At 45.6% G+C, this 21,096-nt stretch overlaps 2 protein-coding genes across 7 annotated transcripts in view; one reads left to right on the top strand and one right to left on the bottom strand.

The window, feature by feature from the left end:
• Nucleotides 1-129: 129 nt before the first annotated feature.
• Nucleotides 130-14,979, top strand: LOC100303695 (serum paraoxonase/arylesterase 2). Of its 2 annotated transcripts, NM_001303187.1 has the most exon segments (10): nt 211-287; nt 3,688-3,758; nt 6,890-6,945; nt 8,089-8,254; nt 9,293-9,419; nt 10,199-10,399; nt 11,048-11,129; nt 11,674-11,802; nt 12,668-12,834; nt 14,782-14,968. In NM_001303187.1, coding segments are annotated over 9 exon segments (1,065 nt in total). In that variant the 5' UTR covers nt 211-213; the 3' UTR covers nt 12,827-12,834; nt 14,782-14,968.
• PPP1R9A (protein phosphatase 1 regulatory subunit 9A) overlaps nt 14,950-21,096 on the bottom strand; it is a 135,560-nt gene continuing 129,413 nt past the window's right edge. For all 5 annotated transcript variants that reach the window (XM_085227469.1, XM_085227468.1, XM_085227470.1 and 2 more), the window contains one exon: nt 14,950-20,655. In XM_085227469.1, the coding sequence (XP_085083595.1) occupies nt 20,443-20,655 (213 nt within the window). In that variant the 3' untranslated portion in view covers nt 14,950-20,442. The remainder of the gene's footprint in view (nt 20,656-21,096) is intronic.

Raw genomic sequence — 21,096 nt, 5'->3', positions numbered from 1 at the left:
CGTCCTACGTGTACGATTGAAAACACGTCCGTCGACACATGAAGGAAACTTCGAGCTCGGCGCTGGCGTACGGGCACGTGGACCCGACGGAGGGCTGCCGCTGCAGCGGGCCGTGCTGTGCCCGCGGGAGCTGCGCGCTTCCCGCCCCCGTGCGGCGCGGCGCGGCCCGGGGCGGGGCGGGAGGCGGCGGGCAGCGCGGAGCCGGGAGCGGCCATGGGGAAGGTGCTGGCGGCGGCTCTGATCGGGATAGCGGCGGCGCTGGCGGCGGAGCGGCTGCTGGCGTTCCGGTGAGCACGGCGGGAGCGCAGCCGGGGCGCGGGGTGCCGCCTCGTGCCGCGTCCCCGCCAGGGGGTCCGCCGCCTCGGGCTGTGCGGGCTGCCCGTTGGCCGAACGGGACGTGGGAATCGGGGCTGCGAGCAATTGCTGCGCTGCGTCCTGCTGAGGCCGAGCTCTGGCTGATTGGCCGTGTGCGTGTGAGGTGCACTCCGAGTTGGAAGCTCGCTGTGCTCCCTGAGTTGTGCACCGGCGCTGAAACAAGTTCTCCTGTAACCGCTTGGGTGGTGAAGTGCTTCGTTGCACGCCGGTGCATCATTACAATTAGGATCCAAATGCTAAAGGACGCGCACCCAGCTCTCTGCCCTGCAGGTCTGTAGCTCCTGTCAGGTCTGCAATCCCTGCAGCCACTGACAGTCAGGTAGAGGCGGGTCTCCCACTAAAAGCAGGACCCCCCGACGCCTGCAGGTAGGTTTCCTGCACGCTGAGCTCTCAGCAGTACCCTTAGGGCCACCAGGGAGCTCCTGATATCCCTGGGACCACCTGGCTGGAAGGCAGGAACCCAACACAGCCTTCTGCTGCTCCTTGAGTTTGGTATATTGTGCCTACATGGCATGGTACAGGAGTCCCTGAAGTGCTTCAAAGATTAGGCTTGAGGAATTGCTACAGATCCTACAGACCTCATTCTTCTTAAATCAGGTTTGTTTATGCAGCTATTATCTCCCTAATAGGCCTTGAGTAAAGTTCCTGTGGCAGAAAAAGAAGTTACTGTGTGTTTCTGGCTGAAGTTACACCGATTCTGCTGCTGACATGCTGCAGCTGCTAACTGTTCTCCAGAGAAAGCCCTGATCAAATTTGTAAAAGTTGAACAGAAGTTGTGCTGGGTTGTGCTGGGTTACTGTTTTCCTCAGAAGAATATATGTAACTTGTTCATATGCACACACCGTGTTCCTACGTGTGTATGGAAACAATATGTATGTAAAGGATATCTGTTGTTCATTCACATGCAAACACAGTGTTATCATACCATGACACTCAGTACCGTTGTACCTCCCAGCCTCTGTGCTGAAGCAGCAGCGTGCTGCCAGAAGGACTCAGGCGGTTTGGAGGGAACTGGGAGCAAACCCAACAATTAGAGCGGATTTTCAGTCTTGTCAGGTAGGAAGGAAAGTTCTTGGGCTGCTTAACCTAGAGAAAGGGAATAGTGAAAGAGAGGGCTTTGAATATGTGACAGGTCTCTGCTCGGGAGAGGGATTGCTGCTGTGTGCCTCAAAGTGGGGCGGGAGGCGGGAGGCGGGGGGCTGGAGCTGGAGCAAGGAGAGGTGCCAGGCGCTGGGCTGCACCAAGAGGCAAACTCCTGTTTTCCTGAAGCTGTGTCCCCTGATCTGTGGGTCCGACGTGTTTTCGGAAGGCCGGTCAGCTATCTAGGCCATCTGGCTCGGTAGCTGAGGCTGCCTGAGCTAGATAAACTGACACATTTTGAAAAAGCCTCTGTGTATGCTGCAGGCTTGTGACCAGTGTCCTTTTGAATTACTCTCATTCCAGTTCACAGAGTGTTTCCCTGGGAATGCTGTCGGGATATCATCATCTCCCCTCGGCTGCTGGCTGCGTTCCCGCTGTGCTTTTGGCACTGCAAGGCTTGCAAGCCGCTGGGGAAGGGCTCCTGCAATAGGGAAGGCAGAAATCCCAAGAAAGCAGCAGCATGAATGCAGGACATGATTGCCCTGAGTTGGGGTCATGCTGTGCTGGGGGCTGAGATCCCCCCTGGGGGCTGGGAGAGCTCCTGTGAGAGCTTTTCTTGGCTCCTTTTCTTGCACTCCTCTGTCCTATTTGTCCTTTCTCTGGCCTGATGGGAACAACTAACGAGGGCAGTTCTGACAGTGATGCTTCCTATTTCATTATATTGGCTCATGACATCGGAGGTGGATGTTGGTGGTCTGGCAGCTGAGGTTGAACCTTCCCACCAATACTCTATGACATGTTGTTGCCGTGTGACGGATGGCAGCAGAGGGGCTGTCTAACACAATGGCGTCTGATGTGGAAGTGTGTATGAAGTAAAGGTGTGACACTGACTTCCTCCATGCAGTGGAGCTGAATATTGGTTTCAATGCTTTGGAAATGCTGGTGCAAGTGTTGGAATATCCCAAAATTTGCGCCAGGTGGGTCCCACAAATTCTCACACAGGAACAGAAAGAAGACCATATACAAGTTTGTCAGGATCTGTTGAGCCAATACGAGGCTGAAAGTGACAGTTTTCTGGCTTACATCATTACCAGTGATGAGATGTGATGTCACCACTGTGAGCTGGAGTCAAAAAGGCAGTCCGTGGTGTGCCAACGTGAATTCCCCATCAAAGAAAATGTTCAAGTTGCAGCCCTCAGTGGTTAAAATGATGTGCACTGTCTTTCAAGGTAGGAAAGGCGCGATCCTTCTGGATTTCATGGAACCTGGAAAACCATCAGCTGTGACCACTGCATTGTGATGCTGACTAAGCTGAAGGCTCCAACTTCTAGAGTCAGGCCAGAGAAAAAAGAATCATTCTCTTATAATACAATAACACCATGCCCCATTTCAGTTTGAAGACCATGGGGCACATTGCCAATCTTGACTGGGCTGTCCTACCACATGCACCTGGAGTGTACTGGAGAGGCCATAAATTGTGCCAGTAGAGGTTTAGGCTGCATATTAGGAAAAACTTCATCTCGGAAGGAGTGGTGAAGAGACTGGCATAGGCTGCCCAGGGTGGTAGTGGTGTCACTGTCCTTGGAGGTCTTCGGGAGTGATGTAGATGTGGCACTGAGGGATGTGGTCAGTGGGCTTTGTGGGCATGGGCTGGTGGTTGGACTAGGTGATATTAGAGGTCCTTTCCAACCTAAATGATGCCATGATAATACGAAATCAGAATGGCTGACAGGGAGTGCTGCGGGTGAAAAGGAGAAGGGACAGGGAAATTAATCCTGAAAGCTGTACTGCCAAGTTTTGCTTGTTGTTAGGATGTCATCAGTTGTGCCGTGCAATAACACTGCTGCTGCTTTTTAATGTGGAATGATAAATGGAGAAGTGCAGGCACACCTGGAATGGCTGTGGGCTGGGGTGGGAGGCTGCCCTCTGCCCACCCACACCGCCGGTCCTGGCTGCAGGGTGCTGCTGTATTTAGTGGCTGGAACCTGAAGAGAGCGTGGCTGTCATTTTAGCTGGGGTGGGTGGCATGAGATCGTGAAAGCTTCATCTCGGGAAGCATGTAACCATTCCAGCTGTTTGCGGCAACATTGCCAGTTCTGGGTTTTGCTTGTTCAGTGTTTGATTCGTTGCTGAGATATGGCAGGCAATAAAGCAGAGATAGCCAGGAGCATTACCTGCTCGGCAGCGGCTGTGTGTGCTGTTAACCTGCTAACCTGCTCTTTTCTCTTGCAGGAACAGACTCAATGCTACACGAGAAGTTGACCCTGTAGCCCTCCCGAATTGCCGGCTCATCAAAGGGATCGGTAGGTGCTCAGAGCCCCTGAGTCCTCTGCTTCTGTCCGGTCTTCTTCTGAAACTGACTGCTGAAGGCAGCTTCTGAGCCTCAGCCTGAATGCAACGTGTTATTTCGCTTGCTGGCATGCGTTTGTATTTTGCCAAGCAGACTTTCAGGTGGAGAGAAGCCACAGGAAGAAAATTATACTGAAAAATTCTTTTGGCACCCTTCTTTTTTCATTGGTATTTAATGCTTCAATAAGTATATATACGTGTATAGAAGGGTGATATTTGTCGTCCCAGTCCGGTTTGTGAAGAGGTTCAACTGAGTGGCTACAATGTTGACTTTGTACTCTAGGTCTTGTGTTTAGCGCATGGGAATGTTTCTGTCTTACTTTTTTTTTCTCCTTCACTTTAACCAGAGTGTAAAACGATTACCTTTAAACACGCAATCTGACTCCCTTTCCCCTAGATCACACTGTTTAAGCTCGGCAGCGGCTTATTGGCGGTTTTTTCCCCCTTTGTAGTGTTTTTGGAAATTCTACTGAAATTGCATGGATTTTGCATGGGTAAGGAGCCTTCAGGTGAGACTCAGAGCCTCGCCTTTGAGCTTGCTGAGTCACTGTGTCATTTCATAAATCCTCATGTCAGAATCAAACATGTCTGTAAAGTCAAATTGCTGCAGTGAATAGCTGTGTGCAGAGTTCCTTCGCCTGAGCTTATGTGCAGGAGAAGTCATTAGAAATCGCCTCTGAAAAAATCTTTCCTAGTCATCAAGACTGAGCTGTAATTTACTCGTGCAGGACTCAGAGTCGCGCTCGTTTGGTGTTCTCAGTAATTCTTTTAAGCATATTGCTCTTTACTATTACTTTGAAGTCCTTCAGGACTTCTGCAAAATGCTTGCTGATGAGGAAAGAAGAGCTGGAAATCACAGCTATAGCTTTGTTTAATTTCCAAACAGTATCTTAACTTCTGTGCCTAACATTTACATGGCAGTCTGGTGAATTCTGAGCACCTGGCTTTCCATGCGGCTGCTGCAGATCTATTTACAGAACATCAGTTCTGTTCCTGCAAAGGAACTTTTTCACAGTGAAGGTGATGGAGCACTGGCACAGGCTGCTCAGGGAGGTTGTGTGGATTCTCCTTCTCTAGAGATATTCAAGACCCGCCTGGACACCTGCCTGTGCAGCCTGCTGTAGGGGGCTGCTTTGCAGGTGGGGTTGGGCTTGATGATCTCTGGAGGTCCCTTCCAGCTCCTACAATTTGGTGATTCTGTGAACTGGGCCCTGAGCACTGAGCTTGCCCCTAGCCTCAGCTTCCTTCTGACCCAGTATTCAAAACGTGAACCTAACTTGGTCTGATCTGGCAGAAATAGAAATAACAATTTTGCAAGTGTCTTCCAAAATTAATTCCAGAAGGGTTGTATTGCTCAGCCCTATATGCTGCAGCCCTAGTATCTAAGTGCTGCATAGGTAGCACTGTTCAAACCAGGGCTTTTGCTGTACTCATATCTCTGAGTTTGTTCACACTTTGCATAAAGATATTTTTCTGTGCATCTCAGTCCTCTTGGGCCTTTTCCCTTTAAAATGTGATGATACCATTGAATGAAGAGTCTGTCACTCTTTTAAATATTAATTATATTAATTAATGATCAGGTGATGAGCTGGATCAGCTGGGTGCAGAATGGTCTTCAGCTGCACATGGAAACACAGACAGCTGCTGCAGTTTATCATAATTACTTTAAAAACGATGCATCCGTGTTAAAGGAAGCAAACCTAGAGTAAATGGAATTCTCTAGTGGGCCCTTTTATTTCTGCACAATTTCATCCTTTCTCTCTTTTTGAAGACTTTGATCTGTTCTGCTTGTCAAATATTGTGCAATATAGGCAACATGGAACAAACAAAAAAACTGCAGATCATCCTAAACTTCATTTAGAAATATGTGAAAAGGGCCACATTTGTAGAATCAGCGCTATCTTCTGAATTCTGTGGGTGTCTAATCACATCACTAGTTTATAATAAACTAATGGTGTGTCCTGAGGCAATTGCTGAAGATCCAGAAGGTGCTGCAGAACCTGCTGGAAATACTTGCATTTTGGAGAAATTCATGCGATATAGGCATGATACTCACTTCCTTTGGACACGAAACCCAGGTGAGGCTTTTGTCAGCTGCATCAGCAGAAGACATTGTACTAAGATAAAATGAAGAGCAGAGTAAATCATGTTTCTAGCTTTCTAGGTCTGTTGAACTTTTCTTTACAACCTATGTAGATAATGTGGTGAATACGCCTCTGTTGTGGCACAATTAGGCAATGTGGCATAGGTAACAGTTTCTGATACCTGATGAATCAGTTCCTCTCTCTTTTGCTGTTCATGCCAATGAACACAGAGTCCTCCCACCACGGTCCCCTCTCTCTGCTGGAGGTGAACCACTGAACAAGCCAAGCCTTCCTGGCTCTTCCTGCCATGCTCCTCTTTCACACACACCATAAGATGGCTGAGAAGTGCCCGAATTTGCATTGCTCTCCCTTCATTCTTCCCATCCCAAACTTGTGCTTTTTAACTGTCCGTTTCCAATTAACTCTCTCTTCTGTGAGCTAGTCTTTCTTTTTTCCTAGCAAGAACTGGCAATACTGGAAGCGATTACCCACAGCTAAAAGCGTGGTCTAAGGCAGCCCTCAGCTGTTAAAGATAGAGCAGGCTCTCTGTCACTCAAGAGCTTTAACTAAATATTTGCTTATAATACTTAACCAAGTGTGGGGGCCAGTGTGTGAAATTCACTGGGTTGGCTTATGTGGGCATAGGAGCTGAGTGATCCCTGCAGTCCTGCCCTGGAAATCCCTTAATCCAGAGCCTGCACTGATGGTCTGCTGCAAAGCAGAGCTGCCAAAAGCAGGTGGCTCATCCTGCATCGCTCAGGGCATGCGGTGCTGGGGGGACATGTAAGCCTCCAAAAAGAGGTGATTCCAGAGCTGTTGCCTAACCTAGAGTGCTGCTCTCGCTTTTAGTGCTCTGTTGAATTTTTCTGCTGGACTTTATCTATCAAGCAGCTGTATGAGACAGTAGCTTTGTGTGAGCTGGAATTGTGCTAAGTAGGAGATTCTTCAGTGGGGAATGTTTTGTATCTTTTGACAGAAACTGTTTTATCTCTGTTTTGCAGAAGCTGGTTCAGAAGACATTGACATCCTTCCTAATGGACTGGCTTTCATCAGCTCTGTAAGTATCCCTCTCTGTTCAGGGGCAGGCTCTGCCTGATCTGCAGAGGCAATAGATGAAGCCTGCAAGATGGTTTCTTTAGTTCCTATTAGCCTGGATGTCAGCCCAGACCTCACTTGTGTTCACCAGTGTTTCCTTGCTTGAGCAAGTGCACTCCTCAACACAACAGTGCTGGCTGCTGATCTCACACGTGTATCCCATTGCACTTGCGTAACCTTGAATTTCTTTCTTGCTGCTTACTTGAAATGTTGAAATGTAAAACCTCTCCCTTGTAGAAAAGGAGTGCTAACTTCTTATTGTCTTAAAATAAAAGCAAAACCAACACACCATTTTGTGTGGTGATTTTGTTGTTTCCGGTTGAGAGATTTTTTGCTTTTAGGCTATCCACTCTCAAACTTCTCTTTGTAATCAGGAAGAGAGGCCTACAAATTACTTTCTAAAACAGAAGCTGTTTTTTTTTTCATTTGTGTGCTCTGGGCACATCTGAAAGTCTGTGTCAGAAGTGTGAGCTGCCTCAGCCCTGCCCTTTACCATGACTTTACCATGTTTCTGTTGGATGCATTTGGCTGTGCTGGTCTTCCAGTTCATTCCCCCAAGAGCATCTTTGCATGGGGTGGTTTGAAGCACAGGTAGAGCCTGGATAAACTGTGCTGCCCCAGAGTGGTTGGGCGAAGGCCGGGGGCTTTGGTGTCTCCTGGTGCAGCAGTCCAAGCCCTCTACCTGGGCTCTGCTCAGTGCTGGCCCATGGAGACACTGTGGCCAGGGCAGGGATGCTTGGTATGGTGTTATGGCACCATGGTGGGGCTGGTGGCACCTTGATGGTGGCTGTAGGATGCGAGGAGCTTGGAGGAGCAGCAGGAGAACTGTCCCATTCCCACCGGGGAAGGACAGGAGATGAGCCAGCACAGGGTAGGAGGCCTTGTCCATGCAGCATGGGCCCCAGCTAGTTCCCTCTGTTCCATGGCTTCAGGGCTCACCAGGGCAGCAGAGCCTATTCCCCTACTGCATTGCAGCGGGTGGCTGGAGCAGAAGGCAAACCTGGTGTGTGCTTGCAGACTCCAACAGGGCTCCTGCATTTACAGTCGTGCTGTGCTCCTCTTACCTTTCAGCCAGAAATGATCTTCTTATGTTTTGGTTTTACAGGGTTTGAAATACCCAGGATTGAAGAGCCTTGCACCAGACAAGCCAGGTGAAATTTTTTTGATGGATTTGAATGAAAAAAAGCCAAAAGCATCTGAACTGAGAATCAGCCGTGGATTTGATTTGGGATCGTTTAACCCTCATGGGATCAGCACTTACATAGACAAAGGTGAGGAGAACTTTAACCCATGATGGTAGTAAACCTTATCCTAACAGCTACAAGCAGAAATGTGTCTGGGGCCTTGCATTGTACCCCCAGTAACCAACATATTGTGGGAGAGAAAACAGTTTTCAGGCACTTGGTCTTTTGAGGGTTCTTTTCTAAAAGTTGGCTGCTGAACCAAATGCCTTTGCACATGGTCTCAAAATGTCCAAGACAGAAAGATGCACTCTATTTTGAAAGGAAAGAAAGCATGGGAGATGTTTGAAAAGGTGAAAGCCACGTAAAGTTAATCTTGCCAGTTTATATCTGTCACCCTTGGGTTCAGGGGTCTACAGGAGACACGTGCTTCACTGATCAGGAGTGGCCAGACAGCAGGGAGGCAACAAGTGGCTGTCCATGACCACCCCTCTGTGCTGTCCTTCCCCTCTTTTCCCCTGTTGTTTCACTGGAGCTTTAAGCAAGGCAATTAAGAAGTCCTGAGTATGCTTAAAGAGAGCCATTCCTGCAGCTTCACCTGCTCCCCAAGGCAGGCATCCTTTAAGAGACGTTCCATCGGAGAAATTGGTGGCCAATTTAGTGTCTCACCAACACAGCTGGGTAAAGGTACTGCAATATTACAGACTAAAAGCGAAGGCTTGACTGCAGCTTTCTCGGGAAACATGGTAAGTAAACCAAGGGGACCAAATTTGCTGGGGTTCCATCCCTCCTTCCCAGCTGACTGTGGCTATATTCCATACAACCGGCCACTCTAAGACATCAGGCTGCAAAATCCAATGGCCTGGGCACTAATAAAAAGCCCTTATTTTTCTTCCATTGTGGTAGAAACAGTAAAAGTTTCGTTTACATGGCAATGCTCCATAGGCTGAGACATGTCAGTGGATAGATGGAGATCTGGATCCAGTTGCATTGGATCTTGCATTATTTTGGTAATCATTCTGCCTCTGAAGAGCCCGGAGGGAAATGCACCAAATCCCAAATTCCAGTTCCACCCTACTGTTGCAGAGATCTAGTGCAATCCAGCTTTTTCCTTTTCCTTCTTTTAAGATGACACCGTGTACCTCTTTGTTGTGAATCATCCACACCAGAAGAGCACAGTAGAATTGTTTAAATTTATGGAAGAGGACAATTCTCTTCTACATCTGAAAACCATTCGACACGACCTTCTGACAAGGTATTGGAGCCAAAAGAACAAGCTTTTTTGGTAAAATCCAAAGTCGGATATTCTTGATTTTAGGGTATTATTAATACAGGCTAATTTGTCTTTAACCAGATGTCTGGTTTCTCTTTTTCATGCCATTAAAAATGGTATTCCTCCAGTCTCTTCTGTAATGAGAGTTTTAACAGTTGTATCACTAAGTCAGCCTTAAGCTCCACTGAGATTGATGCCAGTGAATTAGCTCAGTTTGCCATCCATTACTTCTCTCATGTAACCCATTCTCAGTTCCCCACAGATAGGAATCTTCAGATACTCTTTTATTCTGAATTTGTTATTTTGTAAAAGTAAACATACTTCTAGCTTTTTCTTTTCTCTCATTTCCATACAGAATTTTCTTGGTTTGTACTACTGCAAAATGACTGTAAGATAAAGGTAGCCTGAAAGATAAAGCTGTCACAACTCCTACTGGTTTTCTGGTTTCCAGCTGAATGTAATCAAAAGAGAAAAATTTCCATGGTCTTGTAAGCAGGTAGCCAGATTTCCTGTTTATGTCGTACCATCCTGTTCAGCTTTCAGCACTGCATAATTCTGGTGCATAAAAAGGGAAAATAGAACTAAAAAGGGAGGCTCTAAACAACAAGTGATTGTAAAAATTGAAGTGAAAGCTGTAATTGCAGCCCCCTTGTGACCATGGAGTGTCTGTGTTCTCGCTGGTTTCTGTGCAGTCTTATGGTGCTTCTTCATACCTTTCATTTCGTTCTTTTCTTTCTTTCTCTCTCTCTTTTCTTTTTCAGTGTGAATGATGTAGTAGCTGTGGGGCCTGACAGCTTTTACGCTACCAATGACCACTACTTCTATGACTTCATCTTGATGTTCTTGGAAATGTACTTGGGTTTAACTTGGTCAAATGTGGTTTACTACAGTCCAAAAGAAGTTAAAGAAGTGGCAGCTGGGTTTTATTCAGCCAATGGAATTAACATTTCACCCGACAAAAAGTAGGTTTCTTCTTGCCTCAGATTTTATTCAACCACACATAAGAATCCCCAAGTCCTAGGTGGATACGTAGGATCCTCTGTGGTCAGTGGCTGCCCTGGCTCATGTGAGGCAAGATGCTACCTGTAAAGCATAGGTGATGCAATGGGTTTGTAGAACAGAAGCCACATGTCTTTGTCTTTAGCTGCAGGCAATGTTTGTTGTTCTGTATGGTGGTTTATACGCAATGAGAGCAAAGGCTGTTGCATTCTAACCAGCTGGTACAGAAAGTCATGTGTGTTGTTGCCAAGGATTAACAGGGCAGGCTTTCTGAAAGTGAGGAAGGCTGTACAGTCCTACAGTCTGAACCCCTGGTGTTAGCCTGTCGTGTGGTTTAGACAAATAAACTTAAATTTATTTAAAAAGGAAAAAAAAAAAAAGTAGATTTGGACTCTTCAAGGCCTGCTTCAGTGTCTTAATAGAAGAACTGGAACAGTGTGGAGCAGTGTTTCAGTGGGCTCTGCTCTCTGGCCTGCTTGACACTTCTTTTACTACACAAGGACTTTAAGGTGAAATTCCTTGCAGGAAGAGCTGGGCTTACACAGGAGGAACTGACTGTTTTTGGTGTTTGCTTGCTTGTGCACATTGCTAAGAGGCACTTTCTTTTGAAGGTACATCTATATTGCAGATATATTTGATCATAATGTCCATGTTATGGAAAAGCATGCTGATTGGAATTTAACCCATGTCAAGGTAAGGTGCTGCAGTTCCAAAAGAAAAAGAGGCATATGTGAATTTTGGACAGAGTAGTCCCTATTATGCTTCCACTTTTAACCTGCTCATGCACCATGTTCTGGTTGGAACGGCTCTTGCCATGGTGATCTTTAAGGTCTTTTCCAACTTGAGCAATTCTATGATTCTGTGACTCCTACGCCTTGCAGAGCTGTGGGTCCTACCAGCACGTCCCACCAGCAGAGAAGGATCTTGCAGGGGAAGTCTGCTCCAGGCAGCCTGGATGCGTCCTCAGAGAACAGAAGTAACCGACATGAGCATGGTAGATAATGGAAGAATCTCAGAGCAGGCTCATGGCATGGAGGAAGGAATAAAGTGGGCAGGGAAGGAAGAGATCGTTGAGGGAGAAAATAATGAAATACAGTCAGACTGGGTTATGTGAGATGAGAGTCTTGAATAGGTTTATTGTTTATGACTGAAAATAAGACAATCTTATATTTAACTTCCAGGGCTTCTGACAGCTTTAACATCTCTCTTTTTCTTATTCTCTCTCTGTGCTGGGCAGACGCTGCAGCTGGACACTCTTGCCGATAACTTGTCTGTTGATCCTGACACTGGGGATATCTGGACAGGATGCCATCCAAATGGGATGAAGCTATTCTACAATGACCCAGATAACCCTCCTGCCTCTGAGGTGACTTTTGGGAGATGTCTCTGGGCTATCTCTGCGCCAGAAAGTGCCATCGTCCAAACCATCCTTAGCTATGGGTTACAGAGAAAAGTGCCTGGACAGCCTCTGTGAAGGCAAAGACTGTGCTGGCTCCTAGCTGAGAGCTTCTGCTCTCACGGGGGAAACCTGAGTACCACGTACTCAGTTTACAAACACCTATTTGGATCCTTAGGAGACAGCTGAATAATTCTCATGTAGGAGTTCAGTCATGCCAGACTCCTTAGGCTGCTTTCTGTGCAGCTGTGGCTGAGCAATCAGATTTTGATGGACTGCGTTAATTACTGAGCCAGCACCCCTCTGCCAAACCAAAGCAGTGGCTGAGCACAGGGCAGGGCCAGGAGCACTCTCCCTGGAACGATGTCTGCAGGTGCAGTCCATCAGCAGATGACACTGCCATGCTTCCTCCTCCTGGCATCAGTGAGGTGCTGGCAGCAGGGCGTGCAGGTGGCTGATTCTTGTGTTGTCCGGGGCTTCCCATGAGACACAAGTTGAGGCAATCCTCTTTCGTAGCTGTGGATTTATGATACTGGGCGGTTGTTTACTCTGCCTTGAAAAAGATTGGAAATGAGAAGATGTTGAGTAGAAGATGTTTTAGCCTGGAGGAAAACAGGCACATTCCTTGTGCTGGGGCAGCCTCTCTATTGCACTGAATCCAAATAGCAGGTCTTCCTGGATCGTGCTTCCCTGAAGCAGAACCTGTGGTCCTATCACAGGAGCCACATGGTGAAGCCATCGTGGTTAGCAGCAGCAGATGATGCTCGTTTGTTTAAATTACCATCCTGATGTGCCCTCTGCCTACAGTAGATTTCAGTATCTGTGTCCCTGGCAGGTCCTGCGCATCCAGAACATCCTGGCGGAGCAGCCCACGGTGACACGCGTCTATGCTGAGAATGGCTCCGTGCTGCAGGGGACCTCGGTGGCAACAGTCTACAACAGGAAACTGCTCATTGGCACTGTCTACCACAGAGCCTTGTACTGTGAGCTATAGCTGTCCTGGTAAGGCCTGTTGTGGGATTTAATTCCTGGTGGGCTCACCTAGTTTCTGCTAGATTTAGTAAGGACAGGACTGCTCTGATAAAAGCTGACCAGAGCCATGGGACGCATTCTTGCCTCTCCAAAATGAGAGTTTTATGCAGTAGTACAGGAAATGGCCGAATTTCAAATTCAGATGATAAATGACTGAAACCATCAGTCTTCAAGTTATCTTTCACAGCTATATTCCTGTTTGTTTGTTTGTTTTTTCTCAGAGAAAATCAGTTTTGTTAATGGGAATTGCTAACTACCAGTCTGTGCTTTCATGTCACAGGACCAAGGCTTTCCTTGGGACTGCACTGAGTGTTCTTTTCTTAAAGGTGGCACTGGCACAGGCTGTCCAGAGAGGTGGCAGGTGCCTCATTCTTGGAGACGTTCAAAGTCAGGCTGTACCATGTTCTGAGCAACCTAATGGAGCTGTAGGTATCTCTGTTCATTCCAGAGGAGTTGGACTAGATGGCTTTTAAGGGTCCCTTCCAACTCAAAGATTCTAAGCCTTTCTGCTGCTGGCTTTCCCTAATACTTCAGAAATTAGTGGAAGGGGATATTTTAATGATATTTTAAATGATATATTATGAGCTATTTTAAGTGACATTTTAGTCTCATTTCTGTCTTCCCTTTTTAAACCGTTTCCTACCACAGCTTCAGCTTCATTTATTGAGAAAAGAGGGGCATCACTTTTGAGCAGTTTCTTACTGAGCCTGCCAGAGGGAGCTTAAACAACCCTTGTTTTTCTTAAAGAATGGAAAACAACTCCCAGACACCTCCAGTGAAATATGCCTTAGCCATGGTTGGTGCAGCACAGGGAGCACAGGTGGGCACTTTGCCGCAGTGCCCCCCCCCCCAGCTCAGGCTGCCCATCCAACCTGACTTCGAGCATCTCCAGGGATGGGGCTCCCACAACAATGTGGGCAGCAGTGCCACTTTAGGCTTGTGTCACTATTTGTTCTCACTATTTGTTCTCCAGCAGGTTAAGTGCTTTGTAATAAAGAGATCATGTCCTGAAGCAGAGCTGGTAACACAGCTGAAGCGGTCCCTGTGCTGGGACTGCATTTACTTTGTGGCTGTCTAACAGCCAGCATTTACGTCAGCATTCTTACAAACAGCTGATCAAAGATATACTTCACCTTTGCCAGCATCTCCAGGTGTAAACCGACAAATTGCTGGAGCTTGTCACATTCCTTTTGTTTTGGGCCATTCACAAAATGAGGGATGTGTTCCCTCACAGCTGTTATTTTAACTGTTCCCTTGCAGCAGGTTTTTGTAGCAGCCTGCCCACAGGTAGAGGCACAGCAAGGACATGAGCATAACGACTCCAGTCTCAGGATGCTGCTGAGCAGACACATTTTACATGTCAGTTTTGGACTTCCAGTTACTTAACAGTGCATCTGTTTTAATTAAGTTCTTCTTGCTTATGGGTTGGGGCTGCTCTTACACCCTGGAGGTGTTGTTTGTGTCAGTGGAAGGAAGCAACAGTGATGTGGCTACTGGGCAGCCCAGCTGAGGCCCCAAGGCTTCCCGTCCTGCGCTGAGCTCCTGGCCTGGGTTCTGCCAGGGGTGAAGCCACCAAAAGACCAACAGAGTGGGCACTGTGTTCCCCCTTTCCTAATTTAATGCTTTACTAATATAGAATCAAGAAAGAAAAAAGATTATTAGTGTGTTGAGCAGGTGAAGTGCTTGTACTTTGAATGTGTGAAACACTCATTGCAGCTAAACTACACTACAGTGTAAAATATGAAAGTGGCTTTTAGAACAACAAATGTTGACCAGCATCAGTGTGAGAGCAGCCTGCAGCAGAACACTGCGTGCTGTGTTCCATCCGCTTACCAAGAGAAAAGGACCGAGAAAAAAAGTCGTTCTCTTTCCTTACCCTGTATATACTTACATTTACTTCTTTTTGCACCATTGCAGACTGTAAATGAGATCCAGTCTGATGCCCAGGAGCCACACTTTGGCCAACAGCTGGGATCAGAACAACACAGAAGGAAGGAGAAGACAAAAGCCGTGCTTACCATTTATTACTTCTTCTGGAATGACCAATGAATGGGCAGGAAAGTGAGGACTCGATACAAATTCTAATAAAGATTCAGGATTTCTCATTTTATTGCATTCGTTGTCTAACAACAATAATACTCATTGGCAAGAAATTTATTTACACTAACAAATTAACTTCAAACCACGAGGCTTTGTTGTTTATATTTAAACTGTAAGAAAACAAAGGGCCACCATGATGTTTTGTTTTGATGTCTTCAAATAACCAAACATTAAAGAAAATCATCTGGGGGAAAACTCAACGACCTAGAGAAATTCCTATTGGCTAAAGCACAAGGGGACAAGCTCAGACATGGCACTACCGTGTCCTTCATGCAGATGATTCGACACCAAGATGTACAAACAGAAAGCTCAGGGTTAAACATGCACTTCATATACATTTGACCTCTTTAAAAAACAACCGAAAAAGGAAAAAATCTGAAGCGCAACCACCTCTTCAACCATATAAAAAGGAACAACATTACAAAGCCAATTTTTACAAGTGAGCACAGTGCATTTTAGTCTTTTAGCTGCCTGGTCTTCTAGCAGTACGTACACTGGTGGGTGAGCATTGCAGCGTGGTCGGAAGATACAAAAGCAGCAATTCAGACACTACATGTGTGCAGGGAAGTCTACGGGCAGAGGAGCGATCCACGGTCAGTGGTGACCTTGGGGGAAGTCACTCACAGCCCGCTCAGAAATGAGCTGCCCAAAGAGCTCCAGCACAAATCAGGCTTATAAAGTATGAGCATGGGTTTTTCTTCCCGGAATACCAACAATGTAGTACACCAACCCTGCCAAGCCTTCCCCTACCTGAAAACCAGCACGAGGACAACACGCAGGAAGACCTACAGAAGAACACTCCAGGTTTTAACAGAACTTTTAACATGTTGGGAGCCACAAAATACACAAGGGCCCGCAAGCAGAGCAAACCTGATATCCCGGCTCCATGCCCACAGCCCTGCAGCAGCCCACCTGCTGCTGCTGCGCAGAGGTGCTCAGGTGCACACACATCCGTGTGCATGGACACATCATGTGCACAGACTCATCCACGTACACACACACACACAGACTCACGCCTGTTCATTTCAAGAGGGCCCAAGCCACAATCACTTGGCCTCTTCATTTCTGGAAAGACTGAGCCACTTCATTATTTTCTGTTGTTAACAAACCCCAAATGGACCCATCCAACTGCCTCCTGCACTCAGCTGCTAAAGACTTCCAAGTTCATTAAGCGTGTGCCTGCTTTTATCATTTTTTTTTTTTTCAGTGTTCTGGCTCACAGCTTTGGTTTCCTGAGGTTTTAAATGAGGGAAGCAAGGGAGGAGGGAATTGCTACAGAAAGGGTTCAGCCTCTCCGCCACTTGGATGACATTGCAGGGGAAGAGGCCACACCTCAAAAAAACAAAATCAGCTTTTCCTTTCTGACAGTAGTTTTCCACCGTAAACATGTGGCTAAATAATTAACACATGATTTAATTCCTGCAAACTTCCCTTAAACTTCAGCACTGAGAAACAGCACAGACCACACTGCAGAGCCTTCCAAGACCCACAGCTGGCTATATGTGAAGCTCTTCTTTTGCTTTTCAGTGCTGGGATGACACAATGTCAGCCACCTCTTATTTGCCAGCACACGAGCAGCTCAGAGGTGGAGCAGCTTGAGAGGCAGGAGGCTTAGATGAAAGCAAGCAGCTGGGGTGTTAGAAATCCTGATGCTAGGTGAATGCTAATGAGAGCAGAAGACAGACAAACCTCAGAATTGCCTGCTCAGTAATTCTTGTAAAACCTGGATCTTCGCAGTATCCCTGCAGCAGACCAGAGTCATGGCACAACAGATGCCTTAGCAAAAAGAATCAAAACTAAATCAGATTTGCATACGCTGAGAGACAAACATCACCTAATTCTGTTCAGCTTCTTAGTAATGGCTGCTGGTCTGCTAGACAACTGTAGCCCATGAGGTAGAATAGGCTCTACCAACAGTGAGCACCACCACTCCTGCTGGGACCACTGGGTGAAGTACATGCAGTAGCGAGCAGTGCCCTGTGCACTGCACATACCAGCCTGAGCTCCTTCCTCATACCTGGTCCCGGTCTGCCCAGGCAGATGGAAACCTTACTGGGAGCTGTAACTCATGTCTCACGGGGGAAAACATGAGCTGGAAGAGAGATCCATAGACTTGGATAGAGCAAAGAGCCACTGCGGTCCCCCTGAACCTCAGTGCAGGACTTCAGGACTCCAGTAACCTGCCATGCTGCATCTCTTACTTTCTGCTTTTCCGAGTTCCAGCTAGCTCTCCTTTCTGCTCCGCGGGCTACACCTGCACTCTTTCACAAGCCAGATGTGTGCATGCAGGCAGATGGGCACTACCATGGCAACAGAAGCAAAGATCCCAGAAGCATCCTGGTGCTGCCCCAGCAGCAGTCACCTTCTGCCAGCCGTGGGCAGCTGGGCATGGAGCAGGCATGGGCATCGCACAGGCCTGGAACCACCGAGCTGCCTGCACAGCGCTCTGTCAGCACATCCAAAACTGCAAGAATGATGCAAAAATGGGCTACAGATACTCCTGCAGGTGAGCCAAGAGAAAGTCTTTGCAGTCATCTAGCGTGGAGTTCTGTGTTTCTTATTACATACACACACAAAACCGTAAGTCTGACTTAGCATTTGTTTACAGGAAATTTAAGTTCATGACGATGAGACAACTTCATCTTCTGTTTCATAGGTGCTGTTACACAATAAAAGGGGAAGAAATGCAACACAGCTTTAAACATCCTATAGAACAGCAAGAGAGGTTTCAGACTGCACTGCTCTTTATGCCTGTAGTCCAGTGACATTTGTCCGTGCCCCCAAAATGTGATCGTAATAAAAGGAACCATATAAATCTCTTTTATCACAGAAAGAGGAGCAAACTCCTGACATTGCTTGGTTTGTTCTGTTTCCATGTATTGATCAGTATGCATTTTATGATTTTATTTTAACTTTAAGCTACTGCTTTTTAATTTCTTTTTTTTTTTTTTTTAATTGGAGACTAACGTAGTAACATTACCACACAGCAATAAAAACCACACAAATACTGTAAGGATTTCAGTAGGTCAAATTAGTTATTCTGTAGACTAAGAACCTGATTTACAAACAGATTAACGAGGCACTTTTCTAAGCTTCAAGAATGAAAACAACATATAATGCCAAGCAGCCTGCTCAGGTTCCTAGGAACACAGACAACATAAAGCAGGGACACCACCTCAGATTACTGCATACAACCACTTAAACATGACTATAATGTAAACATAACTTAAAAACATTAAATGCATTTTATCAACATTGTATTTAAAATATGAAATTTCCAGTTTCTTCCAGATAACTTCTCTCACTTGAGTACAAATTTATAACCTCCTAATGCTACTTTTATCAGGCTGTTAAAACTTTTGTGTATTTTTTCCAACAGAGAGTGCACAAATATTCACTCCAATGTGGAATTCTTGTCTATTTTTGCCCGTGGTCTATCTCAAGAAAAATATCAGAAGCCATTAGAAATATTAGAAAGTATCTCTGATGGTAGTTTTGTTCTTATGTTTGAGAAAAATATACATCAGAAACTTGTAGAAATTGGATTTGGAAGCAAAAACTAAGGTAAGACTAAGTAGATATGCTGTGTAGTAGCTTTGAATGCAGTAGGCTCTGTCAGTGTAGATCATTCTACACATCAAAGAAATGATTATGATTGAAGACATTTAACTCTAAACATTGCACCCCAACTGTTTCAAATCTGAATTTCAGAGAACTTGACAGGCAAATCTGAATGTCATAAAGTACAAGAGAGCAAGAGAGCAAGAGAGAAGCCAAGCCAAACTAAAACAAACATTTTCTTCCAAGAAATTCAACGTTAGCAAATTTAAAGTTCAAGATTGCACCTTTGCATCAACATCTTAAACAATTTCCATGGTAGCATGACTGGCCAGATGAAGGCTGCAACTTTCAGGATGCACAAACAGAAAGTGATGTTTCTCAAATACAAATGCTGCTGCACAGTTAGCTCTGACTAAAAGCAGTAAGGTAACACCTCCAGTTTCTTGTGATGGATATTTGCCATTTGTCTTTTCATTCTTTTGAAGCAATACTGAATATTTTAATACCACTCTTAAGAGGCACTAACATCACCCAGCGCGAGTTATGCTCTGCTTCTGTCACAGTCAAAACTATTCAGCAGGCTTCACCAATGGACTTAACAGGCTGGGAGAACAGGAACCTCTAGCATATGTAACAAGACTTTTAAACCATCCAATTGTTCTGCAGCCCATGCCTAAAAATTCAGGTTTCAGTAGAGATATTCTTTAAACACATCAATCAAAACAGTTAATACATGGCAGCTTTGGATTTAGTAACCTTCGCCTCCAAGGCAGCACTGATCTTAGAAGCAACGTACTGAATTCAATCCTAACCAGAATCCCTCTTCTTCCTCTGCTTAAAGTGCACTTCTGTAAAAACTGAAAGTCTTCAGCAGACTCAGCTTTGATAATCATTTCCAATGACAGCTTCGTAACAGCACAGCACAAAACATATACTTCCAATGCTTATTGGAGAACGCACCTGAAGATGTGTTTTTCTTGGGAAAAAAAAATACAAAACAAAACAAAACAAGCCCAGTTTCCTGTTCAAAATACATGAAAAAGAAAGCACAGTGTGCTATAAGAAAGTTACCTACACACTGGGAGCACAAAGAAATTTATACAGATCTATACGCTGTGCTCTAGATAGAAATTCATCCTTGCTCAGATATCTAAAGGATAAATGTTATCCTCAGATTTCTGTGTAAACCCACATAATCGTTTAAGGCTTTGCCTCCTTCCTGGATTAACTACTGTACAGTTAACAGAAAGAGTTCCACCTCCTGTCTTTTACCCAGGGGGGATATCCACTCTCCTGTCTTTATCTCCAGTGTATATTAAGAAGTCACGGAACAGTTGTGTTTCCAGAGCAGTGTCACTTCAACGTACTGTTGCAAGATGAAACTTACTCCAGTAGACGGAATTGAGTATCAAAACACTGCAGAGAAGCGGAAATTCCAGTTAGAAAGTTAAGTAAGTCATCTCCTTTCAGACAGAGGAAAATCCTTTTACTCAGATGCGTAAGCGTTCACCAATCGCTTTGACTGGCCATCGTGTTCAGAAGAGGTGAAGCAGTGGACCATGCTCCTCAGCATCATGCTGGTTACTGAAGTGACCGAACACACAGAGCTCAAAAGAAAAGAGTAGTTTGAAAGGAAACACTGCCACACAAATATAAAATCTGTTAGCTGTCAACAACAACAAAACAAACCGTAGGGTTGGGGTTGTTTAACATGGCAACAACAACGAGCGAGAACAAGATATGCAGGAAAATAAAACTACACAAGATAAAGTTCCCCGGTCATTCTATGTATAGCTCCATTTCTCTGTACACACTCGTGTAATGAACGCAAGAAAGCTGAAGGGGATCAGAGTGGGTGCGAGTTTCTCTTCCCCTCCAAGTGCCTCCACGTTACAAACCCAGCAGCAGTTCTGCTTATCACTGCTCATTAGTGCCCTCTGTTGCTTCTGACGAAGACTTGTCTGTTTTCTTTGATTTCCTCTGCAGTTGCTCTTGTTCCTTCTTCCGAAGCTTTTCCCTTTGCTTTTCCATTTTCTCTTGGGCTTTGCGAGCTTTCTCCAGAGATGCTTTCATTTCCTTTAGCTTTTTTTTAACGATTGCCCTGTCCTGGGAAGATGTCATACCAAGAGCCTGAGAGGGGGAAAACAAAATTTAAAAAGATTTTCATGTAGTTTATCACTGTTTTTTTTTCCTATTTTTTATATCCTGATAAAAACTCTTCTCAAAGAGAAGATGATCACAACTGAACAAATTTGTGATATTGACTACCAAAGTCAAATTTTAATAGTATTTTATACTTCTGAAATAGTTTCCATCCTTTCCACTTATAGAATATTAAAGGAGATTTCTCTGCAACCAAAGTTCTACTATATTCATTTCACTGAGATATGGAGGAAAAGAAATATTAAACTATTTGCCTGAGGTCATCTAAGTCTACAAAGAACAAGACTTCCCAATTCTCATTGCTATTCCTTAGTCAGAAGTTTCCTTGCTGTCTTCCAACTTTTTTAGTGATGTTTCAGAGAGGAAACACTGAATTCTGACTTTCAGATATGCTGAGCCTCCCCCAGA

This window comes from Meleagris gallopavo, chromosome 6 (assembly GCF_905368555.1).
Source record: "Meleagris gallopavo chromosome 6, MGAL_WU_HG_1.1, whole genome shotgun sequence".
NCBI classification, from domain to species: Eukaryota; Metazoa; Chordata; class Aves; order Galliformes; family Phasianidae; genus Meleagris; species Meleagris gallopavo.
Note: the sequence above shows the minus strand (reverse complement) of the source record. Positions and strands in the feature narration are given on the sequence as shown.

Bases quoted from the DNA above. Each gene is read 5' to 3' on its own strand.
- LOC100303695 (XM_085226113.1), top strand. From the start codon at position 214: ATGGGGAAGGTGCTGGCGGCGGCTCTGATCGGGATAGCGGCGGCGCTG. The intron at 288-3,687 runs GTGAGCACGGCG...TTTCTCTTGCAG, and splicing joins GAGCGGCTGCTGGCGTTCCG to GAACAGACTCAATGCTACAC. The intron at 8,255-9,292 runs GTGAGGAGAACT...CCTTCTTTTAAG, and splicing joins CAGCACTTACATAGACAAAG to ATGACACCGTGTACCTCTTT.